The 25,550-nt window shown below is 35.2% G+C and overlaps 1 protein-coding gene across 1 annotated transcript in view; it reads left to right on the top strand.

Annotated features, from left to right (window-relative positions):
- PURG (purine rich element binding protein G) overlaps positions 1 to 25,074 on the top strand; it is a 35,630-nt gene extending 10,556 nt beyond the window's left edge. The window contains exon 3 of the mRNA XM_053916344.1: positions 24,185 to 25,074. Within this exon, the coding sequence (XP_053772319.1) occupies positions 24,185 to 24,280 (96 nt within the window). The 3' untranslated portion in view covers positions 24,281 to 25,074. The remainder of the gene's footprint in view (positions 1 to 24,184) is intronic.
- Positions 25,075 to 25,550: the final 476 nt, after the last annotated feature.

Raw genomic sequence — 25,550 nt, 5'->3', positions numbered from 1 at the left:
TTATTGAATACTCACCATATATTAGGCGTTGCTAGGCCCCATATATCTACTATTTCAGTCCTTATAACAACCCTCTTATCATCTCCACTTTAATATTCCAGAGGTTTGGAAACTGGTTCAATATTTTAGAACTAATATATTTGAACCCAAATTGGCAACAAGGCAAAGACTGTGCTCATGCGGGCCACACTAACCTTAAGAATTCTGAAATTTAGTCTGTTGACTAACAAAGCACAATCTACCCCCAACCACCACTATAAATAAGTCTGCCTCAGATTACTGGAATTATTTTATCCAAATCTGTTTCCTATAAATGGGGCTAGTTCATCCAAGAGACATTTATTTGCTTATATGAGGGTTCATCTCGTTGGTTAGAGTGTGATGCTAATAAATGCAATTTATTTTATCTTTAGTATAGTTTTTACAGATTTAACCTCTAATTTCAACCAACTATCAATGTTTCAAATAAATGTCAATTATTTTTAAAGGCATCAGATGAGAATATAAATAAATCATCTCAATTCTACCCTTAAGGGCAGAGAGGAAACAAATTACTCTTCACTGTGGGTCTACAATTTTATTTTCACGAGCCAAAAACAACTGATTATGTTAAATCAGTTGAAAATAAATCTTACCTATGTCAGTGAGAGTTTCATTGATTTTTTTTTGCCATTTTTCCTGCCATCTTGCTCTTCCTACATTGTTCATTTTTGTATTTAATTACTAAGTTTCCCCTTCTTTGACTCCAGCAAAATAAACTGAGATAATAACCTATTTACAGGTAGACATTTTTCTCTAGTACTCTAGGCCAGTGGTTTTCAAACTTTGGTGTGGTTAAGAATCACCTAGAAGGTTTGTTAAATTACAGATTGCTGCCGCCCACCTCCAGTTGCTGTTCCCTGGGTCTGGGGGGGAGGGAGGACAGAGGACCAAAAGTTTGCATTTCTGACACATTCCCAATGCAGCTCCTATGGAGACCACACTTAAGAACCACTGCTGTAGGTTGATGTGATTTTACCTTAGCTACAAAGGATAGTGAAGGAAAAACTTGGTCAAAACCGATGTAGGTAGCATCTTGGTAGAAAGAAGATCCAGTGCTACTCATTCTGCCTTTCAAAGTTTACAAATACTAAAACAAGCAACATTTTTTCTGTTGACTAGAGCTTAGGTAAAAATTCTTTCCTTTTTATCCTTTCACTACATTTAATAACTTTTCTTAGTTTCCTTGGATTTTTTGATAGCCATCTTGAGATAATTCTGATGGGAAGGAACAATTTTGAATCCATATCTGAAAAGCTTAGCTTTCAAATTTAAGGAGACAAGCACATTTCTAATTTATGAGATAACTCTGGTGTATAAGTCTTAGCAGAGGAAAGTGAATAATTTCTATACTCAAGAATTATTAATACAAGTTCTAGTGAATATGAAATATTTGGACTTTAAGAAAATTTACAATCAGTGTAGCCATTTAATTTTACATATTGGGACATGTCATGGTACTCAGATGGTTCATAATTACTAAAATAGGGTGAGTAAACAGAAAATAAAGGCTAAAGCTTAAAATACTGATTATCTCTTAAGATATATATGGTAAGAAATATACTAATTTCTTTTATAAGCATATACTTTCACCATCTTCATGTGTCCTATCTGTATGCATAGGATAGAGGAACTATACATATACTGTAGTGTGTTTATGGTGCTTTTTAAAGATTAACAATTGTACTCATCAATTTAAGAAATACTTCACCTGAACACTCACTGAGTGTATTATTTGAAAATATCTAATATATTTTAAAGTAACTTAGGTTTGCCAACCTGTATACATTCTATAATGAATGTGTTGATCAAAGTTAACAAAACCATATTTTATATATTAATCTATACAATTAATATATGTGACTACACATAACCTCTTAATAGCCGTTATGCTAGTGGATCACATCCTATTGGAAATACTAAATTAATTCATTTACAGATACTTGGCAGTTCTGTAACCTTATGAACGTCTTTTTGCAATTACTGGCCCTGGAACCATTAGCGCTCCAAAGCAGTGAATGAATTCCTAACTGTGAAAAGATTAGCCCCTGACATAATGGAGATAGTGACCAACTCAAAAGGATCAGCACACGTAGTGTCACTTTCTTTTAATTATTCTGTGTGTATTCTTGCTACAACTTAAATTTTAGATTTTAAAAATTTAAATCCTAGAATTATAATTTGAGTAGGCTTTTAACAGAATAGAGGTTTATGGTAGATTTATAGATTTCAGCTCAATGTGAAAACAAACTTCAAGAAGCAGTGTTGCCTCCATGTTACTGGAGTTATTTAAGGCAGAGGCTAGATACACACTTCATGTAAGATGCTAAAGGGAATTAATAAATCAGGAAAAAAATGGATTGTTATTATCTTGAAGATTGTTTTCAACTCTGACAGAATTTAGGGACAAATACTTGGAACTCTTGTGTTCAGGGTCTTTGTCAAGTTGAATAAAGAAGTGTGATTTCAATTTTTCTAGTATTATCCTGAAAACATATTAAGAAAAAACTCATTTCCTCCCATCCCTTGTTATTGCAACATAACATTAGATAGGTTTTATGAAATTTTCCCTGCAAAATTAAATCTAGCTTTTATAATTTTTAGAAGAAAATTTTTACTTTTAATCAGTTTTTAGAAACATTATATGAAGGAATAAATTTAGTATATATATTGCTATTTCAAAAGTATCTGCTATGGATTTATTTGGAAAGACAGATAATACAGTAAATTGGAAAACCAAATTATTGGATATTATCAAATAAAGTTTATAATAATCCAGATTAAATTCTACAGAAATGTTGAAGCAATGAAATAATTTCATTCTCCTTTTTTTTTTCATGCACTACTAATTTAACAAGGTGAAGTAAAACATAGTTTTCTAATTTCATCTTTAAATTTCTATATTAGAAAATAAGTTTCCAAGTAAGTTGATTATTGCTGCAGATAATATGTGTGATTCTCTACGAGTGTCAAGTCTTTGTTAAGGGTAGAAGAGTTAGTTCTGGGATCTGGTATGAACCAGTGTGAAACTCAGTTTTCACTTGGAGGGTCCACTTTTTCTTGTCACTTCTTCCAGTCATCTGTGTTTTCTTCTGACACTGTAACGTTTCCAAATTTCCAGTGGACAAATAATATCTTTTAGAGAGAGATCTGAGTGAAATGTACTACATCACAGTCTATAAACTATACCTGTGTTACACATTTCTAAATATCTAGCTAAGTAAATTTTACTGTGCACAAATATCACGTGTGTGAATGTATGTGTGTAGATTGAGAGCTCAGTCCTTCCCCCATCCCTTTCCTGCCCCTAGAGAAGTAAAGATAAATTGCTTTCATCATGTTTGTTACTACAATTGTTTGGCTGCCCTAAAGTCCTATGCAGAGAATTTGAAATCTGCACTTAGAAGGAAAGAGAGAAGAACAGCATTCATGCCAAATATTTGCTTTTTATCGTACCCGCTTTAGAGCTGTGAAAGTTCTCACCGAAGGTCTAAAACGTTCAAGCTTGGCCCAACGGCTGGCTCTTGCAGCCCAAACTACCATTTGTCTCACCTCGGAATGTATCTCTTGTCATAATTCTAAGAAATTGCTTTAATCCGAAAGCCCCTCCTTTGAAACGGCAGAAAAATCTTCAATGCACCTCCAAGGAACCCAAAGAATCACAGCCATGATGATATCATCAAGAATACCCGTAAGCATTCAACTCTGTATTTGCTTCTAATGAGTTCTAACATCCATGAAAATGACAGCAGTTTCTCCCTTTAAAATTTAGTTCAGTCATTCTCAAATATTAGTGTACATTTTATATTAAAAATGTAGATTCTGGTCTCCATCCCCAGAGACTGATTTGGTTGGTCCAGAGTGGGGTTCAGAAATTGCTATTTGTGATACCGGGGTTCTGGAAGCTGTTCTTTGTCATAGACTTAAACTTGCATCCTTTCTTCCATATTTTTCCCAAAATGGAATTGCTTAGGTTTTAATACTATAAGCCATAAGTAACACCATGGGATAATGATTTTTTTTTGTTATGATATTAAATGCAAGTGATATCTAGGGTTCACTTTAAACAGAGAGGCTACATACATAAATCCAAGTATTTAAGGTTTTGTACTATCATTTTAGCTAGCTTTCTGGGCAATAATCATGGTTAATGCTAGTTTCTCCCCACCTCCTAAACTCAGATTCAAACTACTGATTATATGCTCCCCAGATTTCACAACCAAAACATTCTGAGCCTTTCCGGCCTCAGTCGAGTTCACAGGTGATTTGCCTTTCACTTCCTCTCAAGTTGACCTGCTAAATTTCAAATGACCTTTCTCAATCTTTTTTTTAAAGATGTATATTTACAATTTATTAGAAGTTGAAATAATATCCTTGGTCAGTCTGAATACCTCACTCTTCTGGCCTTGTTCAACCTCTTTTAGTTGTGGTTGTAAAGAAAAAGCACATAATGTAATTTAGCATCTTAACCATTTGTTATTATATTAATCATTTCTAAGTGTATTAAGTATATTGACTTTATTGTATAACAAATCCCCAGAATGTTTTTATCTTAAAAAACTGAAACTGTGTCATCCCTGGCAACCACCATTCTCCTTACTTCTCAACATTTTTTAAATAAGCAAGATATTTGCTTAACCCTTTTCCCATCAATAATAGGTTTATAGTTATAGCCACTGAGCTCTCCAAGTATAATTCTTATACTATTCTCTATTGATGTAATTCTCACATGTAAAAAGGCTTACGATCAAAAGCAATTGTGCTTATGTTAAGAGATTTTTATAGTCTTTGGGTGACTGCAAATAAAGAATATTTTTTGTCCTGATTTACAGGGAAAGCTAACCCTTTATTCCCCATGAGACCTAGAGGACTGCTGAGGGACATTTTGTCTTTGTTTATTTGTTTACTGAAGTTTTGAGGTTAGAGTTACCATGGCAGTTAGGCATAAATCCTGGAATTTTCGTAATTTTTTAAATTATATTTTATTGATTATGCTGTTACAGCTGTCCTGATTTTTCCCTCTTTGCCCTCCTCCACCCAGTACCCCCCACTCACTCAGGCAGTCCCCCCACCATTGTTTATCTCCATGGGTCATGTGTTTAAGTTCTTTGGATGCTCCATTTCCTACTGTACCTCACATCTGCATGGCTATCCTGTGACTACCTATTTGTACTTCTTAATCCCCTCACCTCTTCCTTTCCCCCACACCTCTCTCCCATCTGGCAACCATCAAAATGCTCTCTATATCCATTATTCTTTCTCTGTTCTTCTTGTTTGCTTAGTTTGTTTTATAGATTCAATTGTTCATAGATATGTATTTATTGCCATTTTATTTATAGTTTTCATCTTTTTCTTAAATAAGTCCCTTTAACATTTCATACAATAATGGTTTGGTGATGATGAACTCCTTTAGTTTTTTCTTATCTGGGAAGCAATTTATCTGCCCTTCAATTCTAAATGATAGTTTTGCTGCGTAGAGCAATCTTGGCTATAAGTCTCTGCTTTCATGACTTTGAATATTTCTTGCCAGTCCCTTCTAGCCTGCAAAATTTCTTTTGAGAAATCAGCTGACAGCCTTATGAGAACTCTCCTGTGGGTAACTAACTTCTTTTCTCTTGCTGCTTTTAAGAATCTCTCTTTATCTTTAACCTTTGGCATTTTAATTACAATGTGTCTTGGAGTGGGCCTCTTCACATCCATCTTGTTCCAGACTCTCTGTGCTTCCTGGACTTGCATGTCTATTTGCTTCACCAAATTAGGGACGTTTTCTTTCATTATTTTTTCAAATAGATTTCCAATTTCTTGCTCTTTCTCTTCTCCTTCTAGCACCTCTATGATGAGAATGAGGGACCTCTTGAAGTTGTCCCAGAGGCTGCTGATACTATCTGCATTTTTTAAATTCTTTTTCTTGTTCTCATTGGTTGTTTTTTGGTTCTCTATATCCCAAATCATTGATTTGACTCTCAGATTCATCCACTCTATTGTTGTTTCCCTGTAAATTGTTCTTTTTTTTCAATTAGTGTGTCCTTCATTTCTGACTGGATGTTTTTTATGCTTTTGAGATCCTCACTAAGTTCCGTGAGTATCTTTATGACCAGTGTTTTGAACTCTGCATCTCATAGATTGCTTATCTTCATTTCATTCAGATCCTTTTCTGGAGTTTTGATCTGTTCTTTTATTTCGGCTATGTTTCTTTGTCTCCTTGTTTTGGCAGCCTCCCTGAGTTTGTTTCTGTGTATTAGGTAGAGCTGCTTTGACTCTGTGTCTTGGTAGTGTGTCCTAATGTAGTAGATGTCCTATTGGGTCCAGTGGCACAACACCCAAGCTGGATTCTCAAGGTGCACCCTTCCTGTGGGCTGAGAACACCCTCCTCTTGTAGTTGATCCTTGGTTGCTGTTGGCAGATCCATGGGAAGGATTTACCCAGGCCAGTCAGCTGCAAGATTGGCTGTGACCACTTACCACCAACCTCTGTCCTCCGTGAAGGATAGTTGTGCAGGGACAGGGTGATGGTGCCTGGATGTGGTCTGTAGCTGTCCACTGGGTGTGCTGGCCCTGGGGTTTCCTGGGTGATGCAGGCCAAGGTCAGCCCCCACTTGTGTTTTGCCTGGGGCCACCCTGCCTGAGCTATGAAGCAATCTGAGATGGCTGCTCCTTGTGCTGGGGTTGGAGATTGCCAGGTGAAGCCAAGCTGTGAATCTAGGCTGGCTGCTGCTAGTGCTGGGCCTGGGGCTCACTGAGGCTTGCTGTTGCTTGCTTGAGAGCATTTAGGAAGTTGTGCAGCATGAGCCAACACCATTATTCATATGGAAAAGCAGCTTAGGTGGGGCCATAAATTGGGTGGCACAGAGACTCTGGGGATGGCCAAGAGGGGGGCCAAACAGTGTTAGCCAGGTTGATGGAGTCTCAGATATGGCACCAGCTTGCCAGCTCTGTGAGGGGAGGTGCTTAGAAAAGGACAATGATCTCTGCTTGCCTTGATGCCAGCCACTTCAGTTCCTCCCTTTAAAATGCCACAGGTGCCTTTCAAGCTGCTTCCCTGGTGCTGGAGCTCAGAGGGAGTGAGTTTGAGTAGGTGAGTCCGTGTGTGGGTTCTTCAAGAGGCACTGCTTGGGGCTCCAGTAGTTTCTTCCACTGATTCAATCCCTGCTGGTTTTTGCAGCAAGAAGTTCTGGGGACTTACCTTCCTGGCACTGGAACCCCAGGCCAGGGGACTGGTGTAGGCTGGGACTCCTCACTCCCGAGATATCCCTCCCAAATTATTATCCACCACATGTATGTGGGGGACCAACCCGTTCCTTGTCTGCATCCCTACTGCCAGTCTGGATGGATGTGGTTTCTTTAATTCAGTAGTTGTCAGACTTCCATTCAACTCGATAGCTGATGGTTCTGAGAGATGGTGGTTCTATATTTTAGTTGTAATTTTGATGAGGTTGTGCAGAGAGGCGAGCCATGTCTGCCTGTGCTGTCATCTTCACCAGAAGTTAGGTCAAACTTCTGTAGATTTTTGCTATACACATTCTAGGAATGTTTTTGCATTACCTATGTAGTAGATTGGAAATTATTCTCGAATTTGACAGTGTTATTCTTCAATAAATGATTTTAAAATCTTGGCTTAGTACAATATGAAACTGTTTACTTTTAAGCAGTCTTATTAGAAACATAACTGTGAAGGAAATAGGCATAAATAAAAGTGCTGTTTCTGCAAATGGAGTATTTCATATTAATTTCAAACTCATTTGCAGTAAGAAAAACCTCAACCCAAGAAACATTCTTAAAACTCTTATTTTTTCAAAAGCAAAATATTTATCTTCCTCTGCTATTAAAATTTTTTCAAGAAATCCATAAAGTTTGACATCCTAACAGCAATATCCTTCTAAATAACCAGAAATACTGTAATTATAAGTGCTATGCTTATGATTTTGATATAGAAAAAGATCTACCTTTTCTTGGCCTAAATTATCTTGAAACTAACACAAAAACTAGTTGATTGTGATCCTTGTATAATGATGACTGAATCTTCACCTTATGAATATAACAATTTATAATATCAATGTATTCTCATTTTTTGAGACCAATGCAATTTATTGGAGCAACTTAAAATAATTCCTTAATTTTTGTAGCATCCACATTTTTCATGAATGATCTACTGCAACATATTGATAGTATTTACTTGAAAGAAAATTCTTTAAAGACTCTCATTGTTCCTTTAATTTCCATTATGAAATCAGAAAGGTGCTCTCAGCAAGGAGAAAAAGATTTTGTGAAAGAGTTGTGGTGTATCTGGTTGAGTAACATCTAAGCAATTACTTCTTTTTCTGTGCATTGTTCCCATCACCATTTAAGATCATTCTTCTTTGCATGCCATTAGCACTCCTAAATCACAGAAGCTCACTTAGTCCTCAGGGCCCACGCACACTATCAGCAGCCTAGAACTTACCCTCCCTTCTGTATTCTCTAACATAAACTAAGCTGCCTGTGGGACACTCTAATATAGCAAATCCAGCCTGAAAATTCCCCAAATCCTGAGCTTTATTTATTTATGTATTTATTTATTTATTTATTTATTGTTAGAGAAAGAGAGGAAGGGAGGGAGAAAGAGAGAGAAACATCAATGTGCTTTGCCTCTTGCACGCCCCTTACTGGAGGCCTGACCCATAACCCAGGCATGTGACCTGACTGGGAATCCAACCCACCGTTCTTTGGTTGGCAGGCTGGCACTCAATCTTTGAGCCACGCCAGCCAGGGCAAGTCCTGACCTTTTTTGGGACAATTATTTAACTACTTTGGCAATTATAATATTGAATTTACTTAAAATAAAGGATGCCTGTTCGTTTTATAACAACTAAAGCTAGTTTGCATTATTGTTCAAGTATTATTAAACTGTATTGCTATTTAAGGGATACTTTGGATCATTCGGTAACTGTGAAATTTGGTTTGTTAATCAACCATTTATTGAGTCATTTTTTTAAAAGATTGAAATATTACATTTAATAACATACCAAGCTGGGATTCCAGCATTACCTTCCATAGGGTGATTTGCTTCTGACTTGAGACATATTACCTAAAATCTACATTATATTTGATGGAAATTTTTTATATTTTATGTGGAAAAAGTAATTTTAAACACAAAACTTGATTCTTAAATTAGGTTTTCAATAATCCATTCTAAATAACAACTTAGTTTTAATAATTTTGTTACAAAATAACTATAAAATGGATGTGAATGCTAAATTATTTGCTATATTTATGTTTGTCCTATAATTAATAAAGCCAAAACAATCCTAGTTGTGTCCAAACAATCCCATTTGGACTATTATTCTGAGCACTCGTGGCATTTGAAGAACCTTGCCTTTGTCCTCCTGGCATACGGTAGTGTGGTGTAGAGGTTAGGGTGCTGTGGTATCTGTCATTCAGAAGCCCTGGGTCTGTGCCTTTTAGCTGGGCTTGGGGCAAGTCATTTAATCTCTGTAGACTGCAGTTTGCTTATCCATCAATTGTGGAGACTGGACCAGAATACGTGATCCCTAAGAACACTTTCAGTATCTGTATCCCTAGAATCAGAGAAATTCTTCCCAAAATTACCTTGGACTTCCTTCTGTGGCCTTTCCTCATTTTTCTCCAGATCCTCTTTGTTTCATCTGGCATTTATTGAGCATCTTTCCTTCTTGGCATCCTTCATATTTGGGAATGATTGCTTCACAAACATGTTCCAGTGCCGTTTCTTGAAGTGGCCCAGACCCCTTTTGACCCTGCCACTTCATTTTATAGATCCCTTTCAGCCCTGTACACAAGGCTTTAAATAGGCAATTCTTCCTGTTCCAAAAGATGTTTCATAGACACCCTAAAACTTGATTAAATGTATTAAAAATGTTAAACTTAGTTTCCCAAATGAAATCCTATTATCTTAATTTGAATTTAAGTTTAAACTCAGAGACTGTTTCTTCCTCTTTTCTGTTCCCCTCTATACTTAGCACTGTGCTGATTACTGAAATCATCTCTCTTCACTTAAAACCCACTGTTCCTATTCTTATTTTGCCTTTGAAATCTTGTCGCTTCAGGATCACAGAACTTAACAGACAAATCGAATGGACACAAGTGGGAATAAAAGTGATCATTTAAAAACCTGATAAGAAATACTACATCGCCTTACTTCAAAGAAGGACTCACAAATTGAGGTGTGGTAGAATATGGCATCTTTTGTGTTCCTGCACATCCTGAATTTTACTTCAAAAATATTCTTTCCCTTGCTTTATAGATAAATGAGCCAGTCCTCTTCACTCAATGGATATTGAGTGCCTCCTCCGTGCCAGGTCTTTACTGAGGAACAGAAATACAATAGTTTACAACATGAAAATATTCCACTGCCATTAGCTTTGTGTACCATATCCAAAACTGTTTGATTCAAAGCAGCTGTTGGAGCTTAATCAGGCTTTCATTTTTTATTCAACAGATATTAATCCGATTTTCTGCCAAGTGTTAGGCAGTGTGTTGGTATATATGAGAAGTATGTTTGAAGGTATCTATTATAAAATGCTGTGTGTCATTTTCCCTTTAACAATTTATCCTTTAAATGTGATTACATTCTGTTATAGTGCTCAAAATATATTTCATTGATGCAAATTTAGAAAACTACAGTGGTACTGTTTTAAACCATCATTCTGTCTTCCCCATGCCAAATCTCTTTTGATGTCCTAGGATGAAACTAATAATTCTGTTTCATCTCATGTGCCTACTATATTCAAGTGGTAATGACTTCCTGAGCTCTGGGTTGGAGATGACTGTGAAGCCCCATGCAGGCCCATCATAGAAGACTGCTGTGATTTCTGTGTGAGCGCAGGGAATTGAGTTGGGGAGAGGACGAGGAAGGCAAGGAGTAGTGACAGTCATCTCCCGTATTTGCTGTCCCTTCCCTGGGCTTTTGTGTTCAACCTTACTTTCATTTATTTCACTCTCATCACATACATAGTATCTTCACAAACTCCTTTTCTGTCCATATGTCCGGTTTACAAAACTCCATCACTGTTCTCAACTGTGACTGTTTCACCAATGTCTTAGCCAAATGAAATAAGCCTGATCCTAACGTGACTGTTAGTAAGTCAGAAATTGTAATAATTTTCACTGTAGATACACTGCAATGAACAGCCAATAATGGGTAAATTCAATCCTTGTACAAAATATTCATTTGTCCTGAAGGTTTTTCCATAGCTAGCCATTAATTCTGAAATATTTTCTAATTAAATTAAATGTAAAAAGAATATGATATTTTTAATTATAATAATTTACATATAATTTCACATATTTTTCATAATTCTTTCCCATATCGTATCTCATTTTATCCTGATGAAAATACTGACTTCGGTTAGTTTAGTTCAATCCCAATAATCTTAATGAACAGATGGCGAGAGCACAGCCAGGCAGGTTAAAGGACTTACTGAGATCCCTTAGTGACATAATCAAACACCAAGGTTTATAAAACGCCCACTGCTCATTGAAGCCTTTGTGATAACACTCTAGAAACTTGAAATGGTAAACTTGAAATCAGATTTTGTTAAGATTAATAAGTACATGTTTTTATAGCTAATTTAAATAGTTTTTAAAAATGTATTCTACGTATTTTCCTGTTTTTGACACTTCTTTAGCCTCCATTCGGCACTCATTCAAATACCAGTTTTAACCCTGGCAGAAGACAGAAGGCATCATGTAGGTACTCAGTACACACAGACCACTTGCATAGATTCAGCCTCTCCTCTTCATTTCAGACCATGAGTCTTCGACCCCTCTGTGTTACCTAGTCTCACAGCCTGGGCTTCCCCCGCACTGGGCCTTCCAGAGCTTGATCCCAACGGCTAGAGCGCAGATGGAGTCCTTCCTGCCCTTAGACAGCCTTGTCGTGGTGCCTGTGCTGCAATGCAGCCGTCGAAAAATGTTACTCAGAGGATAAAACTACAGTACTTCATTTCCAAGTACGTTCAGTTAGTAATTAAAAATCAGCAAGAGGATGTTTTCCCTCCACTCTTATAAACAAGAGGTAAATGATCATCTAATAAGTTGGAAGTGGGCTTTTTCAAAAACCAGTTTGAAAGGGGTGTTCTGAGTTTTTATCACATTAACTCAAGAACCCACATATTTTTGACATTATTATACTGTGATTATAGCTGTTAACCATGAAGATTCCAGAGCACAGAAGTATTCTCATTCACACACGAAACCTAACCACACTCACTATGTTATATTTATCCAAGATGCAGTCAGATTCTATTTCAATAGGGTTGAATAGAGCATTGCAGTTAGAGCTCTGTGGACTAGAAAATTCCATTAAATAGTTGCGCCAGCATTCCCAGTTAACCCTGGCTTGGTAGTATCGTGACCGAGGCATTGGCAGGCTGAATTCTGAATTCTTATGTGCCGACTGAATTTTTCTGTTTTTATATTTTTATGGCCATAAAAGTTTCATGTTGGCTCAACCTGCACAAATTCTCTCATAGTTATAAATACGGAAAGATCAATATGCCTAGGATTATCAAAAAAGAGCTTAATAGAAGTTCCACATTTGCTTTTTGCTATGACAGGAATAAAGCAACCATAATTTTAATCCGTTTCCTTCACCCTCTTAAGCAACAGCAATGATTTTGTCTGTATTGTTCGGTGCTGTGTCTCCCCCCCCACCAGAGTTATCAGGCAGTCTCAGTGGCCCTGGTACAGAAGAGTAAAGAACACAGACTTGAATGTCATCCAGTCCTGGGTTCAAGTCCAAATTTTGTCATTATGAAATTGGATGCAAAGTATATAACTTTATAGAATTATTGTGAGAGTTTATTCAATCAGCATGTGGTTTATTAATGATGAATGATTCACTATATGCTGGGTGATCGTCTGGGTGCAGAGGATGGATCGATAACAAAACAGACAGGGTTTGTGGAAGCCATAGTCAACCAGATTCTGTTAAAGACAGTTAAATGTCTTCCGATACATGGAGCTGTTAGCAAAGTTCCTGTCACATTATAAGCATTTAATAAATTAAATAACATCATTATTCTTTGCAACCCATAAAATGGACCCATTCCCTAGAAAGTATAACAAAATTGATGCAAAATTGGAAGAGAGCTTCCTTTTACCAGAGGAATGCTCAGGTACAGCAGTAGCAAGGGAGGTGGGCTAGTTACCATCTTTTGAAACTATTTTCAATCAAATATGAAAGCGCACAACTGTGTAGGCAGGCATCTCTCAGATAGGAAACAAAAAGCACTAACTTTATAAAACAAAAAATCATAAATAATTACACTTTATCAAAATTAAATTTTTCTGCTCATCAAAAGATGCCACTAGGAAAAATGAATAAGCTATCCACAGACTGAAAAATGTCAAAGCCTATTTTTATTGCTGGAGAAACTCAAAACTGCTTTGTTTTCTTTTCTTAAAAGATGATAGTCAGTTTGCCTGATTTGGGGACCACTGGCCTTACTAGTAAAAAGATTCCACTCACCAGTTTCCTCATATTGGTGTAGGCATTTTCTTGTCCAGATAGTCTATCAAATTTGACTTTTTTTTTTTTTTGCTTGCAGGAGTCTTTGTAACATCCTCATTTTATAACATAGGAAAATATGTAAAAATGTGATCTGTTCAAAATCTTTTAACAAGTCATTTCAGAGCATGAACTAGCCCTTATTAAGTGGTCCTTCCACTACCCAATGTCTATTACCGTATTTTGCAGTGTATAATGTGCTATTTTTTGCCAAATTTTTGAGGGAAAAATAGGAATGCACATTGTACATGGGCTGTACTAATTCTGTATCTATATAAATGTTTTTAATTCTTCTATTTATGCTTATATGTTAAAAGTGTAACTTTAAAAACGAATAATAACATCTGCATACAAAATAATACCCTAAAACTTTTTAAATTGAATAAAAATTAAAACAAAAGATGTTTTTCCTGAAAGTTTGGGCCAAAACCGTGGGTGCACATTCTACACAGGAGCACATTCTACATGGCAAAATAGGTTCTTCGCTTCCAAATCAGTGGGAGATAGTATCTGAGATTCATTCAAAATACTTTTCTTCGCTAGAAGAGTTTTCTCACCTGATTATTTTAAAGTTGAAGCATGATCACAAAATTATGCTTGTGGTTCATTTGACTCTGAAAAAATAGCTTTCTGATCGTGGGTTTCAGGACAGTAAAGGGGCCACTATGGTTCAGGCCCAGTAGCTATGGTAAAGAGGCTCTTGCAGACCATCATCTCGATACTGAGCTTTTCCTCATTTCCTGTAGTACTGAACTATATTTTCTCCTATCCTCTTCCACTTGGTGTTCTGTTTCCCTTTGGTGCTTTATGAACCTTTAAAGCTCTCGCTATCTCAGATATGTTTACATGAAACATCTCTCAGCTATCCATTCCATTAATTACCTAAGTTTTTATTGTTCACTCTAAAGATGCAAATGATGTCCTTTAGTATGGCTAATTGGTTTTTAAAAGGAAAATTATACACCTAAAAATATAGGTTATCTCGTATTAATTTATGGTTGTTTTACAGTGGTGTCAGTTTATATTTATGTGATTTTTATGTCGCAGTAGCAGCAGCAGCAATAATGACGTGTGGTTTAAGGGTTTCAGAGAAATGCTTTTTTTCTTTTTACTCATTAAGGATGTGCCTGGGCTTTCTCTTTTCAATCATACTGAATTCTTAATGTGCAGGAAGAAGTCAATGTGTGAGGTAGGAAGTGGCAATTTGAGGGAAATGAAAGCATTCATTCATTTATTCAACAAATACTTAACCGAGTTTCCTCCCACAGGCCAGGCATTATGCTAGGGGAATGGCTTCCTTTTTCTTTTTATCCCTCAGACCTCTGGTGGAGATGATGATGATTAGTAAAACTCTATATTTAAAATGCTTTTGTATGAAATGTGGGTTTACGACAGCATAAACCTTTGGTGGATTTGAATTAGAATTAGGGAAAGAAAATATTGGAGAAATAATTATCTGACTTTTGATTACAGTTGCAATTTTGCCCATGAATACTTGTCATTATTTGTAGATAAGTTCTATTCAGGATATTACTCTTTTCTCCTCAGAACCAGTAGCATTATTTATTTATTTATTTATTTATTTATTTATTTATTTCCAGACCCGTCAGATAATGTGATAAGGTTATTTCTGTAGAAAATTGGGAAGTCCTGAGATATTTTGACTCTGCACGTGACCTCTTTAAAGCAGATGAACACGTGGCCCCTTAGATATGAAGGGGTGAGGTAATCATAGATTAGGCTCCAATCACTGGCATTTAAAATGCTTTTAAAATGTGGTATACCATATATATTCTTGATTATGCACCCAGAAGCATAAGGTAAAATCTTGTTTCCTTGGCATCTAAATGTTTTAAGTTAATCAGTCTTCTTTCAGTACTACTGACTTCACCAGTATCTACTCATCCTTGGAGAACAGAGAAAGGATGGAGGCCATGCCGCCACAATCACTTTTAAGTAGCATTTGAAACAAGTTTCTATTGATTTTATGACTTTATAAACTAGCATTTTCACAATGACAAATCTGCCTTGGTAAACCTTTTCTGTCCTAGGGTAATTTTTCAACATAAGATGTTATATCCCTTCTTAGAACTGGTACATTTAGTATGGTCCATAAAAGGATTTGTCTTCTTTTTTCTTTAGTAAAAACAAACAAACAAACAAATAACGGTGTTTTGGTTCAGTGCCCTGATATAAATTCCATGTCCTCTGCACATCGTTAGGCATGGACTTCATTCTAGGATGTGTTGCTCTCTTGGGGACAGTGTGCAGAGATAAGTTTTGAAATGCAAAAAACAAAAATGCCACCCAACCTCTGATACCTCTGATACTTCAGCAAGAATATCGTGTTGAGCAGTAATGCTTAACATTTTTATTCAGGTATAATTTTCATAAAATGAAATTATTATACCATTCAGTGAGTTTTGATAAATATCAAGACAGAACATTTTTCTCACCCCAGAAAATTCTCACGATCTTCCCAGTCAACACCCCCACAGCCCCACCCCGCATTCTGACTTCCAAAAGCAATCACTGACCTGATTCCTGCTGACACAAGTTGGTTAGTTTTGTCTATTCTGGAGTTTCACATAGATTAACATGTATTTTTTGCATTTTGCCTTATTCACTCAGCCTAATGGAGTTTTTTCAAGTTCTTTTTATGTATGTATGTATGTATGTATGTATGTATGTATTTTTATTGTTCAAGTACAGCTGTCTCCATTTTCCCACCTCCACATTCCCCGCTCCACCCACCCCCACCTCAGCCTAATAGCTTTAAGATAATACATGTTGTTCAGTTCATCCATAAATAGTTCCTTTTTATTGATGATACTTTTCTAAAACAGGCAAGAAAAAAGCATCTCTTCACTGAGTATCATAATTGACACATACTACTATTAAAGTCATGGCAGAAACCTGTGGTTATAATGGAGGGGACAAAATAACCTCAAGTATTAATATTAAATGACAATCCTCCTAGCATTCAAACCACTCTCCCACCTTAATTAGCGTTATATGCATCAAGAGGTACTCTTTGGAGAGACTCTAAATTATTCTATGAAAAACAGAAATATTGGGCAAGTGCACTTTAACAGTTGCAGTGGCCACAGAACTGTTCTTGTTTCTGCATTTTTATTTCTGCTTTGACCTTTGAAAGTGAAAAATAATTTCAAGTGAGGACATACTTTATGTGATTTCTCTATTATCAAAGTATGTTGGAAGAAATACTTTATTTTTTAATATGATGATATCTCAATAGTTTTATGCACTCTTAAAATCATATAACCTCACCCTTATGAACTCAGTTTTATTATTAGACACTCATTTTGAGCCACGATTTGTATAAACTCAAGGAGAATAGATAGATACAAAGAGAGCAACGTCCAGATTGTATTTTTGCTTTTCTGAAAGTTCCCATTGAATTTACCTAAACTTTGCAATTTAAAGCAAAAATTCATTGAGATTCTGGGGGGTGGCCATAAATTGAAGCAAAGATTATACTGTGATTCTAGTGGGCCATAGTAAATTGTGTGCCAATAAATCCAAAGGGTGAATTTGTACTTTCTGCTGTTGTCTTTTTCAAGAGAATTCTATTCTTACCAAAAAGGAGTCTGAAATTTGACATAACTAAATAAAGAGGATTGAGCTGGCCCTTGGTTAATCCATCCCAGTCCTTATCACATCCACCTTTAAGACTGTAAAATAAGGAGCTGCAGAACCACTGAGAGACCCCAGAACACTACGGCATATACCAAAGCACACGCAACAGGCACTTTCTTGACTTCATGGACAGTTAGTGCGTCACTTCACGTCTATACGCTATTCAGCAAGGGAAAAGAATAACCATGGGCTCCTACAGTGCTTATATCAGTTCTATGGAAAAAGGCACTCAAATGAAATAAGAAGTTTTGCCAGATTCCTGAGAGCATGTTAATAAAGTTTCAGATTATTCCTATTCCCTCAATCCCTCTCATTCACATTTCTCATTTCTTTTGCCTTTCTGCCTCCCACTAAAAGCACATACTTTCCTTCTCCCCTCTCATAGTTATTTTTCCAGGTTCCTAAATTATTTTAGCATGACCACATTTCATTCTGATGATTCAAAATATACTGCACGGAAACATCCCCTTAACATGACTGATTTAGTGTAGAATTTATCCTAAGTCTTATTTGTCACCAAAATGCTTTTACATTTGAATTACCAAGAGAATCTCATTAGTGTAATTTAACCTGGAGGAGGACTTACAGTTCTATCATACTAAGCTTCAAGGATATATGTTCTAAACTATTAAAATGATTAACTGCTTTTAAGCAATATGCAAGAATTCTCTAAGCAGTTTGAATAACTGCCAATAACGTTTGTTGCCATGTGGAAAGATGAGCCCATGGCCCTTGTTCCCATCTGAGGATCAGCAGTGATATCAGTTTAATGTTAGAAGGGGATAAGCCTGACTTCCAGAGTACATGCTGCTTGAAGGGATTTACAAAGTCCTAGCTTCCCAGAGATTAAAGCTGATAGTAAACCATCTCTCTGTTCTCCTGTGTATTTATGGTTCTCGCTAATAAAAATTAGATTTTTGCCTCCTATTTTTGGAATTAATAATGTTTTTGTTGCTTCTCAGTCAGAATGTTCTAGTTAATAGTTCTGTTTTTATTGACATGTATAGCAATTTAGAGACTCAAACTTAATAGCATAACCACTTGTTTTTCCACTGATGTGTTTAAAACCAGAACTCTAATTTTTACAAGAAATAATGTTACCTTCCTCTCTTTGAAATTAGAAATGAGGGCTTGAAGGTAAAGCCGGTTCTTTAGGCTACACATTCATGTCAAGTAAAAGGAGTAGGAGCAAATTCCAAGCTACTAATTTTGCTGACACTATAAAGCATTAAAATAGCCACATTATACTGACATAATTTAAGTAGATACATTCGGGATTTAAAAGGCTTTACATGGTATTGTTGCAAAAAAAAGTAATGGTGGTTTATAGAACATTTTTAATATTCACAATTGCAAACAACTGTTCAAAAGTTCCAAAATATCAAACTTTTATAGTTTATTCTTTTTTATTAAAAAATGAAATATATTTTGAATACTGTGTAGATTCCCATCTTAGCACAAAGGAACCAATTAGCATGATATGGAACTTTAGAATTCGGAGACACTTTTGACATAATCTAGTTTAACCTTAGCATTCACCTAGTTCACTAAAATCACTATCTTCACACGGATCCTGTCTTTTCTGCACTAATTTCAAAAAAAATTGAAGAACCACTAGTTCCCAATTCCTTTTGCTGTATATGTGAACTGTCTTTTCATTCCCTTCTGATATTTTCCACGTTCGTGCTAATGATTGGAGCCCTGAGAATTATTTCTTTGATTCTTTATGCCTGAGTTAGCTTAAGAAAAGAATAGTCCATCATATGTGGAAGCACAACTTTTAATTGAAATACTGGGCAAGAGGAAAGATGAATAATTCAAATTTTATAAGTAATTGTAGGAACAGTCAATCATGTCATTGGTACTCTGGGGGACACATACCATGTGGGCTTTGCCATCGTGATTTCAGAGTGAGTAATACTACTCTATCGTGTCAGATGAGTGAGACTACCCACCCTACTGCGATGGAGAAAGAAGAGTGGGCAAGCACAGCTTTTCATGTGGTGGGAGGTGGTGGTGAGGGGACACTGTGTTCTTTGTTCTGTTGTTTCCAATCTAATTTCTCACTCAGCAGATATTGCAATACAGCATGAGCTAAACACTCTGCTAGGTCTGGCTATACAGCAGACAACAAGATCTAGTCTTTGGCCCCAAGGAGCCCGTGGCACAGTCACATAGCACAGGGCAATGCTGGATAACTGCCTACAGGACCGAGAAGATATGTAAGATCTTTTAAGGTCTTGTGTAGCTCCACTACTGCACAAGCAACTTGCTAACTTTGCCTTCCTCAGAGCGATACATTGAAATAGCTAGTAGCATTATTAGTTGCAGGCCACTTTGGAAATACAAAGTGCTATGCAAGAGCTGAACAATACAAAACAGGATTAAATTATATGGTAGGAAAGGTTCTCATAGGTATGTTTAGTCTGTATGTCATCTCTATAGGACTGCTACCAGGGAAAAGCTAAATTAAATACCATTGCCTACCTTTTACAAAGACAGGAAGATATCTGTATATTAGCAAGACAGATTGTGGGATCTTATATTATTTGGGGTATTAGATGAGCAAAATCACATTAGACTAACACATATGGAGTGTATTTTTCACAAGTCTACAGCACCTGTTAAAAATCTGTGTTTCAATGATTATTTGAAGTATTTCCTCTAATAATTTTTAAACGCTCTCGCTATCCAAGACTATTACCTACCAACAAGGGATTATAATTTAATACCCAGAAATGATAAGAAGGTTTGTTAAGTTATATAGAATGAATATCTAACCTCTCTGTGATGTACCTATCAGTGTGCTCTGTTCGGGGGAGTTACTATCAATAACTTACCATGTGTGGTCCCTTCCAATTTTACTTATGTTTTTGAAATGTGTTACTTCTCTAGGGGACTAGCATACAAATTTATATGCCATTCTACACCCTCAGAAGATGAAGAATTTATAAAATTGGACATTTCTTTTACACGCTTTTATGTAATCATTCTTTATATCCAAGATTGAGATTCTTAAACTCTAGGAAAAGGAGGGGGTTCTCTTTTGATAGTCATTTAATGTTCCATGACAATGAACTAATCCAAATTTTACCATTAGCACTCTTGTGTTTTTATTGGCATTTTCACCCTAATTCAATGAGGTACAGAACCACAATGATTAGCTTTTGGCGTAATGGAACACATACGACCTGTCATTGAGAACTGTGGTCTTATGTTCTCTTTTTCCTCTGAACAATATGATTTGGGGGTGTCTCAGTTTATAATGAGACATGTCTCTAGTTTAATGTCAACATAAACAACAAAAATATTTAAAATTTAACTTTATATACATGCCACTTATTTTAAATATATATATAAATATAATTACTCTTTAGTAAAAAGATCTTCAATTTTATTGTCTTCCCCTAATTTAACAAATATACTAATATGGAGAACTTTTACACACTTGCTTATATTTTATTTGTTCTTTACATTGGTGCTTTGGTCTCTAATGTCCTTTCGTTCTTATATTATCTCTATACATTTTCATTTGGCATTTCTATTTAGAATAAAGAGAAGCATAAAAATTAATAGCCCATTAATAGCCCCAAACATTTTTGATATGCTTAATAGAAATGAGCGATTAAGGCTAGAAACCTCCGTGTTTACTACTGTTCTCAAAACTCAGTTATTACATGTATTGTAGATTCCATGATTAAAGAGAGTACATATAATTTGTAGTCAGAATAAAACAGGATAACTAAACCAATGCTTTTTTTTAAGTGTATGTCTGTGCATTGCATGACTGAAATTGAACTAAATTAACTCTCGTGATGTCCTCCAATTTTATGAGAATGCTTTGGCTAGACTTGGATTTGAATCCCATCGTGAGAAAGGTTCTAACAGTAATTTTTTTTAAAATACACTATACTATATTTAGGAAGTTAAAATTCATTGTCCTGATTACATATTTGTGCCAACTAGGTGAAACTGTACTATACTATTATGAAAAAGATAAAACTTTATATGTACTTATATTTTGAAAAGTAGAATTGTGTGCATTTAAAAGATGTGGTAACTTAAAAACATGTGGTAACTTGTGTCACTTTGTTAAAGAAATGTGCAATTATAAAAGTTTATGCCATAAATTTTTTTTTTAATTCCCGGGACTTACTCTTCTAGCTTTAAATTCAAAACCAAACACAACTTTAAGACTAGCACTTTTTCCTACTGGTAGTTCCTATTTTTCTAATTATTTGAAACATTTAATTTAAACCATCTTTTGCAATGAGTTTTAGCTTTCCTCCTTCACCCTAACCTCAAAAACCTTTAATTTTAGGAACATTTAAACTAATCTAATGATAATTAGAAAACTATTTTAGGTATCATGGCCATTTAATCTTGTGCCTCACTTTAGTAATTTTCTGACAAAAATAACTAAGTTCCTGAAAAATAATATTTAAATATTTTAATTAGTTTGTATTGGTTATAACCAATTAAGTTGATGTTCATATAGCTATAATTTATCTTAAAATATGAAGCTGCTAAAACAACTAAGTGCACAGCTATGCTTAAATACCTTCGTACCCTCCAAAGAGAGGTGATGAGAAGAAAGAATTCTGTATGATTGCGGTTATTATACATACTTCTAGAGGTTACCAGTATTTTACTGTGACACACTCATGGATGGTAGAAGCAAAATGAAAACAAATATAAATGCTTTAACATTAGATATTCGCATCAATACAGATTATACATAAGCTGTTGCAATAAAAAATATATATTGTGCTTGTGTTTGAAGAACTCATGTTAGATTTTTTTGATGGCCTTTTTCATTTGAGGATGCACAATCATTTTAAATGTGAAGACAACAGACTATATAAATGAAAGAAATGATGGCCCTGTTTGCCATGGGATTAAAAATTAATTCTGTTGCATTTTTGAAAGGCTTTGGCTGCTGTATATTATGATGCAAACTAATTGTTCAGAAGCAACATGTGAGTCTTACATACAAATCACAGCATTTAGAAATTATATATCTTTTCCTTTCCTCACAGAATAAACTCAGAATTTACAATTCAAATTTTATCTTCTTAAGCTCCTAATTATTAAAATTACCTAATATGGATTAAAAGATTAAATAAAATAACTACAAGGGAATGCTAATTAATAATATAACCCATATATATATTACCAAACTTCTGATGTTATAAAGCCTTAAAATATTTTAGTGAAAACATTAATTACTTGGAAATGAAGGCACTTTATTACCGTGAACTAGTTAGTTATCTGTGTAGAATTTGTCTGAAATTCCCTAAAATATTCTTTATCCTTTTATAAATTTACCCTACTTATGTGTTTTTCTAAAGCTTCATATATAATGTAACAATTCAAACTATTTTCACAGAAAATTGTATTACATAATATAACCAATGAACAACACAGAAATAAAACTCAAGAGTAACAAAAGTGATGGGGTAGTGGCAAAACTGTTAGCCTAAGTCTACAATCATTTGAGGTTAAAATGTAAAATGTCAAGGCTTTTTCACTGAACAATTTTAGACAGCCTTTATTTTTTAAATCTTAGTTTTAATTGGTACTATCTTGTATTGAAGTGTTGGTCCATCAAAACTATTAAGCCATCCTGTCACGACTCAATTTTGTTTCAGTTGAGTTTTTTTTAATGTAACCCTAAAACATCAAGATACCATTTCTGTTTCTTCTATGCTCCAGTCAGCCATGCCTCGCGAATTATCAAATTGAAGTTAGTAATGTGGATGTGCTGCTGTGCATAGTAGCTCTTTCCTCTTCAGAAAATTACTGTTGATTTATACAATGGATTTGATTCAACAGGAAAAGCAAATACATCTTCTTTTTCAAAAGTTACATTTTTTTCTCAAGTGAAAACTTACATCTTTCTGAACTTTATAAGGATAGGCTAGCTTTTACCCGAGAATATTTTTCCACAGAAGAATATTTCAAAGTGAACAAACTTTGCATTCTTTTTTGTTTGGGAGCAGTTCATTTCAGGAAAACAATCCTTGTCTATAATTTTACTTATCTTGAATTCTTTCTCTGTCATGGCCACTTTTTCCATCATTAGTTTTACATAAATGTCTTATTAAGTGTAAATGCTGCCTCATATATGCAGGTACCATTGTGGGAAGGAGTCAAGTTTAATTAGAGGTCAATCTTCTCTTACCAAGAACAGACTAAAGATAAATTCCATGCCAATCATTCGGTTTGTTTCTTTGTTTCTTTTTACAATAAGATATATTAACCCAAAGGTGTGTTAATGTCATGGCATGAATAATCTTAAATGTAGATCTACTGAGTATTTTGTGATGCTGAGTAACAGACTTCTCTCAAATTTCTGTGATGCTAAACATTTTTCTTAGAAGGTTTTGTTTCATGTTAGATTGTTGTTCTGAAAGATGTTGGTCCTAGTGGGATTTTTCTAAACTGGGAAAACAAATAAATGCATGTATTACAAGTACAGAAATGGTGAATTGTAAACTTAACGTATAGTACTGAATCTATTTTCAAAAATGTTTTGCTGTTAAATATATACATCATACAACTGCTGCCGTACTGTATTTGAGTACTTTTTTCTAAATGACCCTGTTATCACTATTCCAGAATTAGAAGTTGGGCAGACACATCATTGATTATGTGTCTACATAGATGCTTCAGGGTATATTCTTCTCTTGGTGACTAAAAATATATATTTCCTGGACATCAATGCATTGAGATTGAATATACCCGTATCTATTCTCATTGCACATTTCTTATACAGTAATCCTTTAATATGCCAAAATTGGCCTAGACACAACTTACACAAGTTAAAATTAATGGTTTGTTACATGCTTTCTAACAGAAAGGTTTTCAATGATATTCATATGGGTTTGTACTGTGAAAATAGTGAAAGTCCCTTTAAAATTTCACGTATGCTAAATTTAAATTAATATTTTTTCTTTAGCTCACAAATTACCCTAAATCCAGAGAGAATATCAACCCTTTTCACTGTTGTCAAATCCAGCATAAGGAACAGCCCTATGACACTACAAAAAGTTGAGGAATAAGGAATGTCTCTTATGTTACACTTCAGAACAAAGGCATTGAGTGAAAGAAATGAACGAAGTTCATCGCGAATGCAAGGCTTCTGTACTTGACATTCCTCCACGGAAGGGAAGACAAGTGTCAACACCACTGACATCCTTTTCAAACTGATGTTACGTGCGATATCTTCCACCCCACTGGAGTCTTCTTGACTATATCAGGTTTTTTTTGTTTTGTTTTGTTTTGTTTTTAATTCATCAAGCCTTTCGGGTTTCAAAAAACCATTTGTCAGCATTGAAATAGACATAAATTTGAAAATACTTTCTTAAGAGATCATGTAACTATATAACTCTGAATTTAAAAATTGAGGAGGAGGGATCATTTCAGTCCACTACCTCTCACACGAAACATGTTTTTAAATCTGTGACTGCTTTAGTGTTAACAGGGTACAAAGTGTCTTTTGTCCTGTATTGTACTTAAAAGGTTCTCATTGATTGGTGATTGTATTGTACTGTATGGAAACAAATCATAAATTGCCTTGTATTGTTTCTAATAGACCATCCCATGTACTTCTTCCGTTTTCATGGTCCAGGTTTTTCAGTGATGCATGTCAACAGTTAGGTCCTAAACTTCTGTGGTGCTAATTCTTCCATATCCAATGGTGCTTTGGTGGATGCTAACTGCACACATGCTGATCAAAGCTTGAAGTTCAAAACTTTCTTCCCTTCCTCTGTTTCTATGAAGTAAAATAAAATCACTTGAATATGTCTCAAAGTATCACTGACAATCTAATAAACTGGTTTATATGTGTGGTTACTTGGAATTCTTAATTATTTTTCAGAAAGCAGATTAGTTCTACTGGGCCCTCGTATCAACCAAGAGTTGATCTTACCGTGTGTTGGTTTTGTGATTTCATTTGTGCCCCCAAGTTTGTGGTATCTTTGGGAATTTAAATCCAGTCGGCCTGGCTTCTGAAATCAAGTTTAGATCCTATCTACAAAAACCAGACCTATCAGGCCCAGAAATAATTAAGTTGAGAAGAACAAAAATGTGCTGCTAGAGTGCATTGGTTTATTTTAGTACTTTATTGATAATGTTTTGTCATCTGGCTGAGGCATAAGATAAATTTGCAAGTATACCTTCAAAACTTTTATTGCAATTAAAATGGCAATGAAAAAGCCATTCATGTATGCTGATATTTAAAGTAAAAATTCCACGCCACCTATATGAAAACAAGGACAAAAAAGTAAAATCAGAAATTCCCAGGGCAAACTGATGCCAAATAT

This window comes from Desmodus rotundus, chromosome 13 (assembly GCF_022682495.2).
Source record: "Desmodus rotundus isolate HL8 chromosome 13, HLdesRot8A.1, whole genome shotgun sequence".
Taxonomy (NCBI): Eukaryota; Metazoa; Chordata; class Mammalia; order Chiroptera; family Phyllostomidae; genus Desmodus; species Desmodus rotundus.
Note: the sequence above shows the minus strand (reverse complement) of the source record. Positions and strands in the feature narration are given on the sequence as shown.